Source organism: Oculina patagonica, chromosome 12 (genome assembly GCF_052425735.1).
Source record: "Oculina patagonica isolate OP01 chromosome 12, crgOcupat, whole genome shotgun sequence".
In the NCBI taxonomy this organism is placed as follows: domain Eukaryota; kingdom Metazoa; phylum Cnidaria; class Anthozoa; order Scleractinia; family Oculinidae; genus Oculina; species Oculina patagonica.
Window position 1 is genome coordinate 2,436,122 of NC_135769.1, and position 16,182 is coordinate 2,452,303.

At 40.0% G+C, this 16,182-nt stretch overlaps 2 protein-coding genes across 4 annotated transcripts; both read left to right on the top strand.

The window, feature by feature from the left end:
* The first annotated feature begins 1,815 nt into the window (after positions 1–1,815).
* On the top strand, positions 1,816–16,085 carry LOC144631362 (cyclic GMP-AMP synthase-like receptor 1). Its single transcript, XM_078489786.1, has 4 exons — positions 1,816–2,221; positions 12,572–12,722; positions 14,357–14,508; positions 14,977–16,085. The coding sequence occupies exons 1-4, from the start codon at positions 1,915–1,917 to the stop codon at positions 15,480–15,482; spliced, it is 1,116 nt and encodes a 371-aa protein (XP_078345912.1). The 5' UTR covers positions 1,816–1,914; the 3' UTR covers positions 15,483–16,085.
* On the top strand, positions 4,132–11,205 carry LOC144631348 (uncharacterized). Of its 3 annotated transcripts, none has more exons than XM_078489765.1 (12): positions 4,132–4,199; positions 4,381–4,442; positions 5,608–5,667; positions 5,826–6,382; positions 6,902–6,954; positions 7,060–7,115; positions 7,491–7,556; positions 7,725–7,790; positions 7,925–7,978; positions 8,067–8,129; positions 8,250–8,318; positions 8,830–11,205. In XM_078489765.1, the coding sequence occupies exons 4-12, from the start codon at positions 5,890–5,892 to the stop codon at positions 11,201–11,203; spliced, it is 3,294 nt and encodes a 1,097-aa protein (XP_078345891.1). In that variant the 5' UTR covers positions 4,132–4,199; positions 4,381–4,442; positions 5,608–5,667; positions 5,826–5,889; the 3' UTR covers positions 11,204–11,205. The 3 variants fall into 3 exon arrangements, with proteins under 3 accessions (XP_078345891.1, XP_078345892.1, XP_078345893.1); XM_078489766.1 differs by having other exon boundaries at positions 4,138–4,199; positions 4,381–4,488; XM_078489767.1 differs by lacking the exons at positions 4,132–4,199; positions 4,381–4,442; positions 5,608–5,667 and having other exon boundaries at positions 6,110–6,114; positions 6,245–6,382.
* Positions 16,086–16,182: the final 97 nt, after the last annotated feature.

The window sequence follows — 16,182 nt, forward strand, 5'->3', positions numbered from 1 at the left end:
AAGAGTCACTAAACTTAAATAAAATGTAAGCAGGTTCATCAAAACAGTCAAAAGTCTCCCTACGGGCAAATGTCAAATCCCCTGCCTATGCCCGGCCGCCCCCCCCCCCCCCCCACCAGCGGTTTAACATTGATAGGTGCATTAATTTGTGAACTTTTGCACAGATGAAGCGTGCGGACTTAGCGAGAAAGTTGCCATCACTTGGAGGATAAGAGAATTCGAATGCGTTGCCTTGCCAACAAATGCTTTAGGCATAAAAAAAACAAGCAGTTTCCTTTGTTCTTTGCTTTTCTTTGAGGACTCTTTAGTGTCGGAGAATGCATGCGGTTACTTGTTTTTAGAGAAGAACTATCCCGACGTGTCCAATCGATGAAATTCGATAATCGATAGTAATTAATCGATTAATATCGGAAATCGATAAAAATCGAAGACCTAAAGAGTTGTGAGTATCGATTTTCATCGATTTCCATCAATTTTTATCGCTTATATCGATTGTCATTGGCAATCGTTTAATAATGATTTCAGATACGTTTGCGCTACGCATTGGCAATTGAGTCTTACCAGAAACCTACCTATTGTAATATTTTTCTCTCTGAACAAGTTCTGTAGTTCAATTGCTGCTTTTCTTCTTAATGTGTCAAAATTGCGAAAAACTTGATTAAAAGTGTGTTCAAAACTCTCTTAGAAAAGTTTGGTCAGTTTAAACCGGCGATACGTGGTCAGCCCTCCATAATCTCTGTGAACGGGCGCGAGTAAAAAAAAAAAAGAAATGCCTCTGCGATGTCGCCAATTTTTTTTCTCGAGGGAAAAAAATTCACCTGTCTTTACTGTAAATGGGCACTCGTGGTTGCCCTCTACATTAGCCTCTATTATTGTATGACTCGTAGGACTTCGGCAAGAATGGATGCGTAACGTATCCGCTTACGCGCGGGGCTTTTAAAATTACAAAATGTTGTAAGAATTCATAAATGGTTCATTTACCCTTATCTTCGCGGGAACTTAATTTCGCGAAAATGGAACGGGCATATTTCGCGATTTGGCCAAAAATATGTTAAAACATTTATAAATATGTTTAAAACGTTAAGAATAAATTTTCGCGGGTCTTTAATTTCGCGATATTTTAAAAAAGAGGACTTGAAGCGTGGGTATCGATTTTCATCGATAAATGGAACCAGTCGATATTAATCGATTGATTTTTATTGATTATATTGATTGATTATGTTGATTGGTTTCCGATGATCGTTTTACATCGATTGGACACGTCGGGAACTATATGCTTCTGTTTTGTCTATTTTTATAAATTTTATTCTCATTGAATCCAAGAACGTTTTTTCTTGTGTTAAGATTTTGTACCCGATCACGGGTCAGTGGGGGGGTGGGAACTGGGGCGAATTTGAGAACGCAAATTTTTGTTATTTGATTGACAAATTTTTCTTCAATAATAAGGAAGTGACAGGGGATTTTTCCCTTCAAATCAGAATTTTCTGTAAAGTACCTACACTATTCTTTTGTTTTTTACAGCCTCGGGCCTGCCTCGTCCCCAGGCGTCCTCGTCCTTGGTCGTGCACGGTTCGCTTGGTGTTGTGGGACTGACGTGCACGGTTCGCTTGGCGTTCTGGGCCTGATGCGGACGGGGAAGCGGCTCGCTCCCTAACCATCAATCCCCGCGCTCCCTGTTTTCCCGCCTTACCGCCTCAACGTCCGGTACGTCCGGGGACGAGGCAGGCCTCGGGTCGGCCTCGGGCAGTATTTTTGCCTGACCGGAAGCCTGATGTCGAATTGGTAATTTTCCCGGAAAACTACCGGAAGCTCAATCGCAGTACTAAAATATGCTGCGGTAAGCGCTTTTTTTCTACACAACTGGCGCAGTTATAAAAGCGAAAGAGTATCGAAGAAAACAGCAAAAACAGAAAAATGAATAGAGAAGAACTGAATAGCATCTTAAACCGTTTAACTAGCAAAACCGTCCAGTTACGCAAGGAAAGAAAAACAGAAGCCTTGAACTCTTGCGAACGGATCGTGAAAGAAATTCTTGATGACGTGAAACGCAGCGACCGACGGTTCGCCCGTCTTCAAACCTTTCCTACCGGAGGTTTTTATGAAAGGACTAAAGTAAAGGAACCCGATGAGTTTGATTTGATGTTGATCATGGATAACTTGGAACTGGACGGTGAACCATACGATTCCTATGAAAACGACGGTTTAAGCGAACCGCCGATAGGTAAGCTTAAAGCCTACTAGGTATTTCCCAAACACGAAAAGAAATCAGCACTTGAAAAATTGGGGTGACCCTATTCGGCGGAATGGCGGAATGGCGGAACGGCACGGCGGAATGGCGGAACGGCACGGCGGAATGGCGGAATGGCGGAATATCCTAAAACGCGGAATGACGGAATATCCTAAAACGCGGAATGGCGGAATATCCTAAAACGCGGAATGGCGGAATATCCTAAAACGCGGAATGACGGAATATCCTATAACGCGGAATGGCGGAATATCCTAAAACGCGGAATGACGGAATATCCTATAACGCGGAATGGCGAAACAGTTATGAAAGAAAAATTTATTTGATTTTTAGGTACTTTATTTCTTTCGATGACGCTAGAACGATTTACGCTAAACACGGAATAATAACTAATACAAGATAATCTTTGGTTAAATCGAGGCGTCAACATATGCAAAACAACAACAACAACAAACTTGTAAAATGTAGGTGTTAACAAATAAATTTGAAGTTGCCCAAAAAATAACCTCTTCGAACACATCGGGTGTGATTGACTTTTTGGGTTATTTATTTTGTTTTTCTTTTATCTATATCGGAGTAGTAGAGCAAACCTCAGACTGGAAAAAGAGTGTTTTCTACAGCGCTTGTTCTAGAAAAAAATAAAACTTCACACTGAAAGTACCTTCCTGTTTTTCTGTGAATGTGAACATGTACAAATATAATCCTTAATCGAAAACGTATCATAGTGTTTTTTCTCTTTATGTAATGGGCGCTCTCCAGTGTACTATTATCAGAGCCATTACCGTAGGGCAATTGTTCCTTTTTTGAATACTTTCTCAAGAATCGGACGAATCACGAATTCTTGAAATGCAGATTAAGAGTTGGAGTCCACCTAAAGTGCAGATTCTTTGCTTTAATAATCCATTTTAAAGGGTTTTCAGGTTCAAGAAAACGGATTTGGATTTTCCCAGACGCAAGAAGCGGCCTGCACGTGCGCGTGTACTATTTTGCGGTTTGCGGTTTTACAAGGTGTGGGAAAAATAGAAACTCCGGCCGGTATGCAGCAATCAGTGTAATGGTGAGCACTGTTTTACTTTCATCATTAATTTTTTCTGCCGGCCATTTACGTTCGCGGCCTGTATTTACGTTCGCGGATGGAGGGCAACCGTCAGTGTTATGGTAAGGACTGTTTTACTTTCATCATTTATAAGACATTAATTATACATAACAGCGGCCGTGTGTTACTCCTGGTTTCAATGTGATCTCTGCGATCGCCCGATCGTCACAATTTGTTAAATATCACTATTTTTGCGAAGTCTTAGCGATAGCCCTGACAACGATCATACGAATATCTAATCTTTAAGCTCTTTCGATAGCGTTTGACTAAAACTTACTTTTGACCGACACTAATTTGAAAAAATTGGCCAGGAATACAAGAGCCGCATGTTATAAGTCATCAGTATATTCGAGTAAATAGAATTGTGTTAGCTGCTGTATACAAAAATAACCATCGTTGGACTAAGTATACGTAATGACATGGACAACTTATATTTTCTCCCAAAGTACTTGTTGCGCAGTAAATATAATAATAATAGTAATAAGATGGCCATAATTATGCCATGAATTTACGAATTTCAATACTTCGAGGTCATTTCTCGGTTTTGGGCCTCACAGAGGGTATCAATTTTCGCTCTCTCTTTCCTTAAATAGGGTAGGGGTTTAAGAACGGGAGTAACCCCCCCCCCCCCTACCCGGGGGACGATAGATGTTGTCTACTGTCAGAATGCCTAGTAAATTTAAAAATGGTTTGGCAGTATACGTTTATTTGGCAAACGTTTTAACGTAAAATATGAATCTTACTATACTATATTTTATAATCAGCGTGATGACGTAAACGTAGGATTTGGACTGATGGTAACCTGTATTCGTTTTTGATAGAATATGAAGAAAATGACAACTCAAGAAAGCGAAAAAGGTAAGGGTTACATACTGTTTAGTTTGTTTCTCCTAAAAAACGCCAAGCGTTCTGTATTTCTAAAGAAAACCGAAAGGTGGTCAACTTACTTTGTAACGTTTTGTTTGCGGTATTAAACAGAAGATTGCACGAACGGGAAGTATGTGGGGCAACGGCTCACAACTTTCTTTTTAATCCAAAGACAAAACGAAAAGCCACAGAGGCCATCAACACCTGCCGATGAAGTGATCGTTATTTCCAGTGGTGAGGATGAAGATACAATAAGCTCAACAAAGGAGGACTTAATTAGGTAAATTTTGATGTTCTGTTTAGGATGGAAGGCACATATCCCACTACGAAGAATGCTTCATCCCAAGTGTTGGCCTCCAGATGCTAATTTTTTTCCCTGCATGAATACCGTAAAATTCCGGTTATAAGCTCCCCCCATATAAGCGCCCCTCCGTTTATAAGCCCACTCAAAACCCCTTACGAAATTGTATATTAAAGCCCAGAACTCATAACTCCACCTACGTTATTGCTGGTTTTCACTGTCACGCAATAAATAAATTCGAAATCAAAATAAATTCGAAATCATTCAACTACAGAAGCTTTGAATTTCAAATATTATAGATGATAAATAGATAAACACTTTCTCCAATTTTTGGGTCTGTGCGGTGTACCGTTCGCGAGTTATTTTCCGAACCTTTCCACGCAAATTTGTAAAGCTTAGTATGGAGCCGCCATAACTGTGTCCTGCCGAGGGACACAGTAATGGCCGCCGTGATGTCAAAGAAACCATCTGGAACTCAATTCTGTTTACAACAGCGGCCATCCTTGGCTTAAGAGCTAGTACACTTTCACATAAACACCACTTATTATATCTGAAATGTTCATTCTGCACAAAATGGAAAGGAAAGGCCTTTTTTCAAACAAAACAGCTTTGTCACGGCACTCAGCTTGATGTCACATACGACGGAGAACTCAAATATTCAAAATGCTTTGTTTTAAAAACGAATGACACTATCGATCTGGAAATTTGCAAAAATATATATTTTTAATTTATCTTTCGCCCAATGACAACGAAAAGTTAGCAGGCCTAGTGAATTTTGATTTCAGAATTTTATGACGTAACATGAAAACCAAGAATACATATGCGTTTTCTTTGACCATGCATATCAAGGTAAAATAATTCCAATTTCTTAACATCTAGTTGTACATGTTTAATAATGTGAACCCACACAATTGTGTTCACCTTTTTTTATTACGGCTGGACATGTTTCATTTTTTATGTAAAACCAGCTTCGCTGAATCAGTTTAAGAACTGTTTCAATTTCATTTGTCAATTTGAATTGAAAGAGTAATATAAGCACCAACGCCAGCTGTCTTCAGTTAGCTAACATCTAACGCCTGTACGTTTATATACTTTTAGTGGCTGCTCAACTGCAAGTAAATTTGAGCCATTGGACGACAGCAAAACCTACTGTATAAGGTAAAGTTATATGATCTAAAACTTATTAACCGTTCGAAGCCGTTTCATAATCTGGCCGCGTTATTTTGTCGATATTTTACGATAAATCGTTCCAGACCCACGCGGCTCAGCCTGCTACTTTTATTTGCATTTATTTATTTCTTTTTTTGTTCCTTCAGACATTCCCTGGGAAAAGCTAAAGTAAAGAAAAGTGAGTGTTTTGTGTGTGCTGTAGAGGATTCCATGAATGACCAGCAAGCTCTCATCCAGCAAAGAAAACTTATCGACATCCATGTCAGCAACTGGGGGAAACAGAGAAAACCAGTCCCAGGCGATGGGCACTGCATATTACACGCATTTAGCCTCGGACTTAGAGAGATAGAAGATCACAGTGACTACAGAGTAACATCGCTTTTACCTAAGATCAGGGAGGAGCTCTTGGGAGATATTGACTTCTATTCTCCGTTTGTGGGTGACGTGGACCTTGTTGCAGAACTCGATTCTTACATCATCTCCAATAAATACAATTCCTGTGTGGTTGACTTGATGCTACACGTATTAGCCAATGCCATGGAGTGTTCTGTTTTGGTGTTTTCAGTTCTTGAAGGTCAAGTCCGTACTCTGCTAATCCCACCGTCAAAAGCGACACCGAGAGGAACAATCTATCTCTGCAAAATTGGTGAACATTACGATGCAGTTTTAGACAAAGAGGCAGCCAGTCGATTAAAGATTGAAGGTAAGCCTTTTTTTTTTCATTATTTCACCTAAGTTAGATTAAAATGGACAGTTAGAAGTTTTCGAGGAGAATATCATCAACACCGAAAGACTGAAACTCCTAACGATATACGTTTTCCTTCATAAAGTAATGGCTGGTGTTAGCTCGTCACTTGTACAGTTGTACTTACTTTCCGAGGAAAACTACATCTGGGACACCCAGTTCCCTCAGTTGTTGTTCTTGTTTCGAACCCTCTTGGTGGAGCATAACGCCTTCCTATACCATTTATAGCAGAAAAAAACATATTCTTTTGCTGTTCAATTTGCCCTTGTCTTGTCCACATGACACCTGATACGTTTTATAGAATCCATAATGATCGTTGAGAAGTTATGCAAGGAACTGGGCGGCCTTAATTCAACGTAAAATCAATAGATTAACTGACACCACCATATGAAAGATTACGTTGAGACTGTACATTATACCAAGGTTGGTACTTTTAACTTCATTACACAAAATTCTTTTAACATTCTATCTAAACAGGAGATATAGAGTATGACCCAGAATCAAGCGGGCCTACACAGTCCAAGTACGAAGTAAGTATTTGAACTTTCCTATCACAATTTTAAACATTAGGCTGAGCTAAGTTGAAGAATAAAATATACCGCTTTTAGAACTGAGACATGCGCTTTATTTTATAGAATCAAGACCCTGCTCCATCGCCCGGGCAATCTCCAGAGAAAAAAAAGACAAAAAGGTACGAAAATTGTAAACATGAGCGCGCGTTGGATATGAGATAGCACGTAGTCCACGAGGCGGGTGGTGCCGAATTCCTTAATATAATCATCTCATATCCAACAAACGGGAGTGAAATAATTGTTTTATTAACAACATCCACGGAATCATATGATCGCAACATTTATGCTCCCCAGCTGTTTTAACTGACGCGTACACCTTAATCTTTGCGGTCCATGGTAAATGAGCCCAAATACCACGAGATTGAAATCAATCAAAACGCAGGAACTACAATCGTACAATTGACAGTTTGTAATCATAAATATATATATTGTTCTATATTTTCAGACGTGTAAACATTCTGCATTCTTTTACACTTTGCTCTCTACTATTTCAGACGTGTTGATCTCCAGAACTCAAGTGTGTCTCGTGTTTTGTTTTCCGCCACTGACGGCTCACATAGGTAAGTAATAATGAACGCGATAAATAATAAACAAATAAACGCCGGGACCTCGAACAAACGCCCCCGGCGTTTATTTTAAAATTAGCAATTTTGACCCGGCATTTATACGAGGCCGGCGTTTAATCGAGAAAATACGGTATTTACGCCCTGTCTGTGTTCTGTTATTAGACAAGATGATCCTCAACGCGAAAACAGTGATGATTCTTCAGACGCATTCAGTGATTACTCTGATGGGTTTTACTCTGATGGGTACGTAGATTATATTTTATACGTAAGCTGATGAGAACCTACAGTGTGTGAAACGTCTAAACGAAATAAAATACACTTACAAGGTATATTTCATAACACTGAGGTCTCTCTGTTTTCAGACAAGACGAACATGGTACTAGTTCTTCATCCATCGGCACCGACAACTCACATGGGTAAGTAAAGACGACAATTTTTGCATCAGATCGTGTGCCACGTTAAGGAAAAATGTGTTGACGCGCTGTTTGTATTCTATATTTTCAGACGTGTAAAACCTAACCGTGATGCCTGTGATTTGCCAGTCGTCATCAGTGATGACTCTGATAAGTGAGTAGTTTCTATTCAATATTTAATGCTGCTGAGGGCCGATCGGACAAACCATGTGAACATTACATCTACACTCTATTCGAGAGAAACCCCATAACATTTGATTATTTCTATTTTCAGACAAGATGAGCTTTACCATAGTGCTACCTCGCGTTTGTTGAGGTTTTCAGTCAGTGATGACTTTGATGGGTAAGAGGTTTCTAGTTAATTGTGGATAATGACGAAAGGCAATATGACACGTTTCAGAAAAGATTTTAACGTTTTTTGTTGAAAAATTACGTAGCCAATTTGCTATATCTAATTTCGGGCACGAAAAAAATGGATAAAATAAGCTATGTCATAAGTCATAAGCTATATAAGGCGATAACGTTTAACCTCCGAATTAACTTCCACAAGAGTCAAATATTACAACAATGTATTTCGGCATTTCTTAAGCTAAGGCCTTTCACTGTTTTTGGTGTTGGTAAAAAAAGAAATCTATCGTCAGAAAAGCAAACATGTCTATTACTAGACAATCAATTGCCTACGCACTGGTACGACATAAAACTTTTTGCAGTTATGCATAAAAAATAGCCCTGCTAGAAGTTCAGTTTTTTTTAAAAAAAAGGAGCAGTAACGTCTTTGCATTAATTTAGTTGTGGCACTTGGAATGTTTAAAAAGATCGCTTGCAAAAATATTGAAATGCATTTGTTTTTTTAGTGGCATGGTGCAAAAAGATGACTCAGACGAGGAGAAGAGCGACCCTGTTCCCTTAACGTATTATTTAGATGACAAAGACATACCAATTTATTCTGAAGACATCAAGGATGCATCATACAGTGAGCTCGTGAAAATTCTGCATGATCCACCCAGAGAGAAGATTGCTACCCGACCTCCAGTAAAGTGTCAAGAAAACTGCGTCTTTATAGTTGATACGCAGTCTCCGTCAATGAGAAATTCAGATGACTGGAAAGCAGACGACCTCGGGGCATTTAAAAACGCAGGAACACACCCTGTGGGGTATTTCACCTTGGAAGCTCAGAAAGCGATTCTACAGTCAAAGACCAAGCCAGAAAAGTGCAATCGAAACACAGTCGTCTTAAAGAGGACTTATTGGAAACATTCTGTTTGCCCAGATTTCCAAAGAAGAGCCTTTGAGCTGAGTTACTTTGACGGGAAAGAGTTCAAAAAAGGGCGATTCATCCTTCTGCAGTATCTTTTCAGTGGAAAACCCCACACTGTTGTTGCAAAGCCGCATGGTAACTCCAAGACCGAAAATGAATTTCACCGTTCAAAGCCAGGGGTGCTGGACAGCATAAAGAATAAGGTCCAAACGAACGCAGCACCAGCTGTAGTTTATGATAAAGTGTTTGAAGAGGCTGGCGGCTTAGTTAATGTACGTAGCTTATCGAGTGTTCCTCGCAACAGAAAGCAGGTGGAAAACGCCAAGTACAGGGGAAAAGAGGCTCGCAGCCAAGACGAATTGTACGATCTCACCCTCAAATCCAAAGAAGAAGAGGACGCGGGCAAACCGTACATTCGACGCCTCCAAATCGCTCCAAGTGCAGCATGCGTCGTTGCCTCTGATAGACAGCTGACCGACATCAAGCGATTTTGTGCAAACACCACAGACAACGTATCTGTTCTGTCTATCGACACGACATTTAACATTGGTGATTTCTATTTAACACCAACAACGTACCGCCATCTTCTGTTGGAAGACAAGCGTACTGAAAATCCTCCGCTTCTAATGGGTCCTACATTAATCCATACGCGAAAGGACACCGAAACGTTTAGCTACTTTGGGTCAGCGCTAACAGGACTCCAACCAGAGTTAAAGAAAATTCGATTCATGGGTTCTGACCGGGAGGATGCTGTAGAGAAGGGCATGAGCGTTCACCTTCCACTTGCAACATGGCTTGCCTGTAAGCGTCATGTCGAAGATGACTGTCGCCGTAAACTTCGCTCGCTTGGGATGCTACAAAACCAGTCTTCTCCATTCCTATTGGATATCTTCGGTAGTGATAAAGCTGAAGAAAAAGGGCTTATAGATGCCGAAGACTGCGATGACTTCGATTCTAAGCTGTTGAGTCTTGAAGCAACTTGGAACAAAAGGGAAAAAACTGAAAGAGGTCTGATGGATGAAAGTGACGCTGAGTTTCACCAGTACTTCCTATCCTTCATTGCCCAAGACATGAAGAGGAAGATGATCGCTCCGGTGCGACGACGTGCCGGACTAGGAGAAAATTTCTTCTTCAATAACGCTGCCGAATCAAAGCACAAGCGAATCAAGGACAGAAAAAAGCAGTTGTATGGAGAACGAAAATTGGCCTGGACAGAGACAGTCGACCTCATCAAGGGTATCAGCGAAGAGGAAGAACGTAACGTGGAAAGAGCCATCGTAGGGGAGGGACCGTTCCGTGTTCGACGCCAGTTTGCTCCCAAGTTGGCTGTACCATTTCATACTTACATTCAGAAGTCGCACGCTGAAAAGCACAAATTGAATCAGAAGGTTCACTCAGCGTCTCTAGAAGATTTCTCCTGCAGTCAGTTGGCGAAAGAACATGGCAAGAAAGGAAAAGGGAAAAATTTAACAGAATGTGCCTACATCAACATCCCTAAATCGGTCGGAAGAAAACCAGGAGAAGCGGAAAGGCGGCGAGACCGTTCTAGTAATGGAGTCCAACGAAGCACTGAAAACTATCAGGAAAGAGTACCAAAGGCTCCCAAGCCTCAGTTGGACACAACCACCTTTAAGGTAAGGTGGTTAAAGGGAACCAAAATCTACAAGTGCTATGGCTGCCGAAGAAACATTCGCCCACAACCAAAGAAAGGAGAAGAAGAGTCAATCCCTCCCCCACCTTGGGACTTTGTGCTAGCAAGGCTGGAGCTAAGACCAATTCCAGATCCAGCTGGGGGCCTCAGAATGTCTGTAAAGCCCGAACCTGTTCACTACCATCCCCAGATAGCGTGCATCCGCAAAGCCCATGGCCAGAAGTACTTTCCACGCATAGACATTGGCGAGTCTGACAAGGAGGTGATGAATGAAATTCATTCTAAACTTATCCAAGACCAATTTGGTCTTACATTGTAAATAAATCGTTTTTCTTTATATAATCTAAAACACTTCATGCTGCATAATTAGTGCATACAATGGTTGTAATATGAAACGTTATCATTTAAAATGGATTGATTGATTGTTGACATTTAAAAGTATAGTTCCTGTTACGTCCGTTGATCACATTCAATAACTACAATCACAACTGCTACTTCTTTGTTGGCACTGATTACTTCGCTGATTAAGAATAATTAATGATGTCTGTGCATTCAGTACTATGTGTTATGTAACCGTTGCGTTAGATGCTTCAGTTAGAAACTGAAGTAATAAAAACTTCAAGTAAGAACTGGAAAACCCTTATTTCCTAGGGGCTTGAAGCCGTCATGTTATTCAAGAAGTTTTGAGTAAAGTAATAGTTTTGAAACATGCTGTTTTGGTACTTTGTTACTATTAAAGGACTGTCGGCGATCTTATGGCCTTAGCCATCTTAAAACTTGAGACTACCTTATTCTCACTTAGTTTCGGGAGTACTTAATACTCGCCAAATTAAACTAACTTTCTTTCATGCAACTTTAATCACAACCACCTGATAATTGATTTTTAATTGTTTACTTTGCCATTTCCTGACAAATCGTTCTAGCGTCATCGAAAAAAATAAAGTACCTAAAAATCAAAGCGAGGTTTAAATTTTCCTTTCTTAACTGTTTCGCCATTCCGCGTTTTAGGATATTCCGTCATTCCGCGTTTTAGGATATTCCGTCATTCCGCGTTTTAGGATATTCCGTCATTCCGCGTTTTAGGATATTCCGTCATTCCGCGTTTTAGGATATTCCGTCATTCCGCGTTTTAGGATATTCCGCCATTCCGCGTTTTAGGATATTCCGCCATTCCGCCATTCCGCCGTGCCGTTCCGCCGTTCCGCCATTCCGCCATTGCGCCATTCCGCCGAATAGGGTCACCCAAAAATTGAGGATAGTGAGCTAGTCAAAAGTAAAAATAGTAAAGCATTTAGACCTGTTCTCTAGAAAGTTAATTTTAATCTCTCTCTAGATTTATCTAATGTATTCAATCGATAATTGTTTTTCCAGACTTCTCTTATTTTTTCCGAGGGGGTGGGGGGGGGGGGGGGGGAGTAGGTGGAGAGAGCTGAACATTTTCTTTCTCGTTAAAAAATTGGGCAAAAAGGTGGGGCTTCGTGCTTAAAGACAAACCTTAATAGGGTAACGGGCTGGATTGAATCGGGCCTTTTCAGTCTTTCTCATAAAAAAAAAGGGGCAGAAAGAAAGTTTTACACAGAAGGGGGGATGGCATCACTGTTTGTTCTTTGTCAGGTAGTGCACTTTCACATAAAACTGGGCAAGCTTTTTATGAAGAGGCAAATATAATTTTTGTTTTGTGATATAGGATCCACCACAGTAATGATTGATCAGGGCGAGGAAGTGCAGTGGCAAGCAGACAAATGTGTTAATTCTAGGGGAATGTTAAGTGCCAAACAGGTCAAAGAAGTTTTTGCAAGGCTTATCAGGAAAGCCATCACAGCAACAGGAAATGAACGGTACTGTTTAACTTTTCTAAAAAGTGATTAATCACTATTCCATATATAGCAAGTGGGTGAGAGTTAGTAGATTAATTAACAACCAAGTTTGATATTCGAACATTTGTTATGCACTATTTAGAAAACAGGTGTCAATGGGGTGGGTCAAAGAGGTATAGCAAAAAAAATTAATGCCCCTTACCAGGGTCCGAAATTGCGCCTTCCTGGTCGCCAATGCGACTAAATATTGAGAGCTGGCGACCAGAATTTCACAACTGATCGCCCACTGGCGACTATAAAGTTACTTTGTAAGAGTATTCAGAGAAATTGATTAAAAATAAAATTAGGAGCCGTTTTTTAACAATTTATTGACTCACTTTTTATCTTAGTGATGTCCTTGAGATAACACTGAAGTAAATTTCTCGCTACATAATGTATAAACTCCCCAACAGCTCAGCCAACAGCTGCGATCAACACGATTCGTACATTGCAAGCCGCCATGTTGTTTTCCTCAGCGGTTTTCCCCATGACACTATTGCGGGCGCGCCCAGACATGTGCTTTCTTTCGCATGCAATGGTCCATGCAATGAATATTCATTCTGGCGATGTCATGTCCGCGGACACGCTGAAATATTTCCGTCATTTACTTGAAACTGGTAAGGCTACAGATGCAAAAAACTTTGTGGAAGATTTAGATATTTCCAATTACATGCCAGGCTACTAAGCTACGACGTTCCACGAACGCAACACGTTCTTGTTGTCACTCAGTGTTGAATGAAAAACTACCTGTCGAAATATGTCAGAAAGTTGGTGGAAATGATGTTTTTTATATTATTAAAGAGCGGAATGTTTGGGTAAGACTGTAAAGTATTTTCCGTTTAAATGTTAGAGAGTTAACATTCGATAAAGAAGACTTTTTAAGACTCTACTTATAGGCGGGTACAGCATTTCTTTGAGTGATTGTCATCGTTGTTTTGTGGTATAAGTAAGCTGTTTTTGAGCATATGAATGGCCAAAAATACACAAGAAGAACAAGTGTTTCGTCTTTTAAGTGTAAAAGGAAAGTCAATCGAAAAACATTGGCGACCAGAAGTTGCCATCTGGCGACTAAAACTTTCGGTCCGGTCGCCAGGTGGCGCCGATGTAAAAAATTTAATTTCGGACCCTGCTTAACCCAGGGAAATGTAAAAAAACTTTGTATGGTAAAATTTACATCATTTAAATGGTCAGGTATGGTTCTTTGAAAGGCATATTAGAAAAAAAAGTAAATTTATATTCATCTAACCACATCTGTAATGGGATTATTACACTGATCACTACTTGTATTTGTAATGCAGAAAATTGGTTTGTCAAGACATAAATTGTTTCAACAAATGCTACTAGGAGAGGTCCGCAATCTGGTAAGATTGTATTTGACAATACCTGTGGCATCATTTTCCATACATTCTCTGCACTCCGACGTCTAAAGAACAACCCAAAAAGCACCATGAAGCAGGATCGTCTTAACTGCCTAGTTATGCATTGTCACAAATTTACGGACACTGTTAAAGACATTTTGGGAAATTTGAGTGGGGGGTTTGCGCTTGGCTTGGAGTAATGGACCCCCACGTCTCAAAACGCTCCACCACCTCTGACAATGTAATCCAATTTTTTAGATTTGTTACTGATGTGGCATGCCATGGCCCAGCTGTTACCCTTAAGATAACCAATGCGAGCAGAAGAAAATATTCAGTTGACTTGACTCTTGCCATCAAGGATAAGTCTTGGCCAGACGATGCAGAGGAGTGGAAAACAAGGCGTCGCAAAGGTATCATTAATTTATTTGCCCAACTAATAATTTTTGACTGTCTATCTGAAGATAATGACCCTAACCATACACCTGCTTTCAGTGTTATGTGCATAGCGGCTTTCTGTCGACATCCATGCGTCATTAGACATGCTAAACAAACAAGATGGATCAAATCACCAATCACAGCCCACTAACATGACCTTCTGAACTTGTGAGCTTATTTATATGAAACCAACACTGGTATGCATGGGCTTTGATTGGCTCATTTCAAACAGTATGTCGAAAGACAGTGTTGAAAGATGGAGTAGCTATGGACATCACACTGAAAGCAGGTAAAACTAACCCCAGCTGAGAGCCAATTAACCCTTTATTTCTACCTCATTATATTTCTAAATTATTTGGCATTTTCACTGGGCATAAGATGCTTGAAAAGGTCAGAAATACCCATCATAAAGTTTATGGCTGCTGTTTTGACTTTGCATTTAGGTTGGCCCAATGCATCACTTGTGCATGAAATTTGTCAAAATGGCTGTCACCTGGTTGCCAAGCCACCAAAAGGTCACAGTGTTCCAGAACGCGAAAAAGAATTTCTGTGGCGATATACCTTCTCAGCATCCATAAAGAAGCTGTTTCGCGAGGGTGATCAAGGTGAAGCAAGCTCTTGCCGGAAGCAGGTTTTTCGTATACTGAAGGCCCTGAGAGAGGAACTTCATTTGCAGCCCCTTACGTCATACCACCTTAAAACAATCCTGTTGTACGAGTGTGAGGCAAACCCCCTTCCTTCCCACTGGAGCTCTCCTTATCTGGGAGACCGATTCTTAGGCCTACTTCAGAGGCTTGAAAATTGTTTGCAGCAGTCAAATTGCCCTCATTATTTTATCCGTGAGATCAATTTGTTTGAATTGTTCAACCGGCAAAAGTGCTTTGAGTTGGCAAAAAGGGTAAGGCAGATTAGACTGCAACCAGGAAAAGAGTTAAATGAACTTGTTTAGTAAAACAGTGATAAAAACAATGGTATCTACTCAAAACTTTCTGCTTTTACTTCAAATTTTGTAAACCCTGGGTCTTTTAGTTGTTTCACTTCTGCTCCATTCAGAGAGAGCCTAAGACTTTAGCCTCCCCAGGTTCTCAAATTATATTAGGGCTCAGGAAAATGTGCTAGAAAATATAATTTTGTATTTTATTTTCTAGCTTTAGCTTTTTTGAGCAGTCTATCTATAGTATCGTTTCTCAGTTTTCTGTTTTTATTTGGATCAATTTGCTTTAATGTAGAGTAGACTATCCTAAGTAATCAGAGGTTTAAAATTTTACAAGTTGAGTTTTTGTGAATCTTAACTGTAAAATACCATGACAAAACTCAACCTTGTTGCCCTGGGAACGAGGTTGGACAAAACTGTAACAAAAATATAAGCACAAGGAAAGGTATAAACGTTACAGAGAACTTTAGGATATTATATAAACTGTTATTTAAAAGTGTTAGAATGCTGTTAAAATTTAAGAATGTACATGTGATAGTGTATAGCTTGTTCAAACAATTTAGAAGGAGTGACGAGTTTACTACAGTTTAAATAAAGCAAAGACATTAAAATAATAAAATAGTTTCCCTGTGTTCGGATAAAAGTGCCAGTATTTTTTACATTTATTTTTAAACACATCACATGAATTTGAGGGATGTTTTATGAAACCATCATT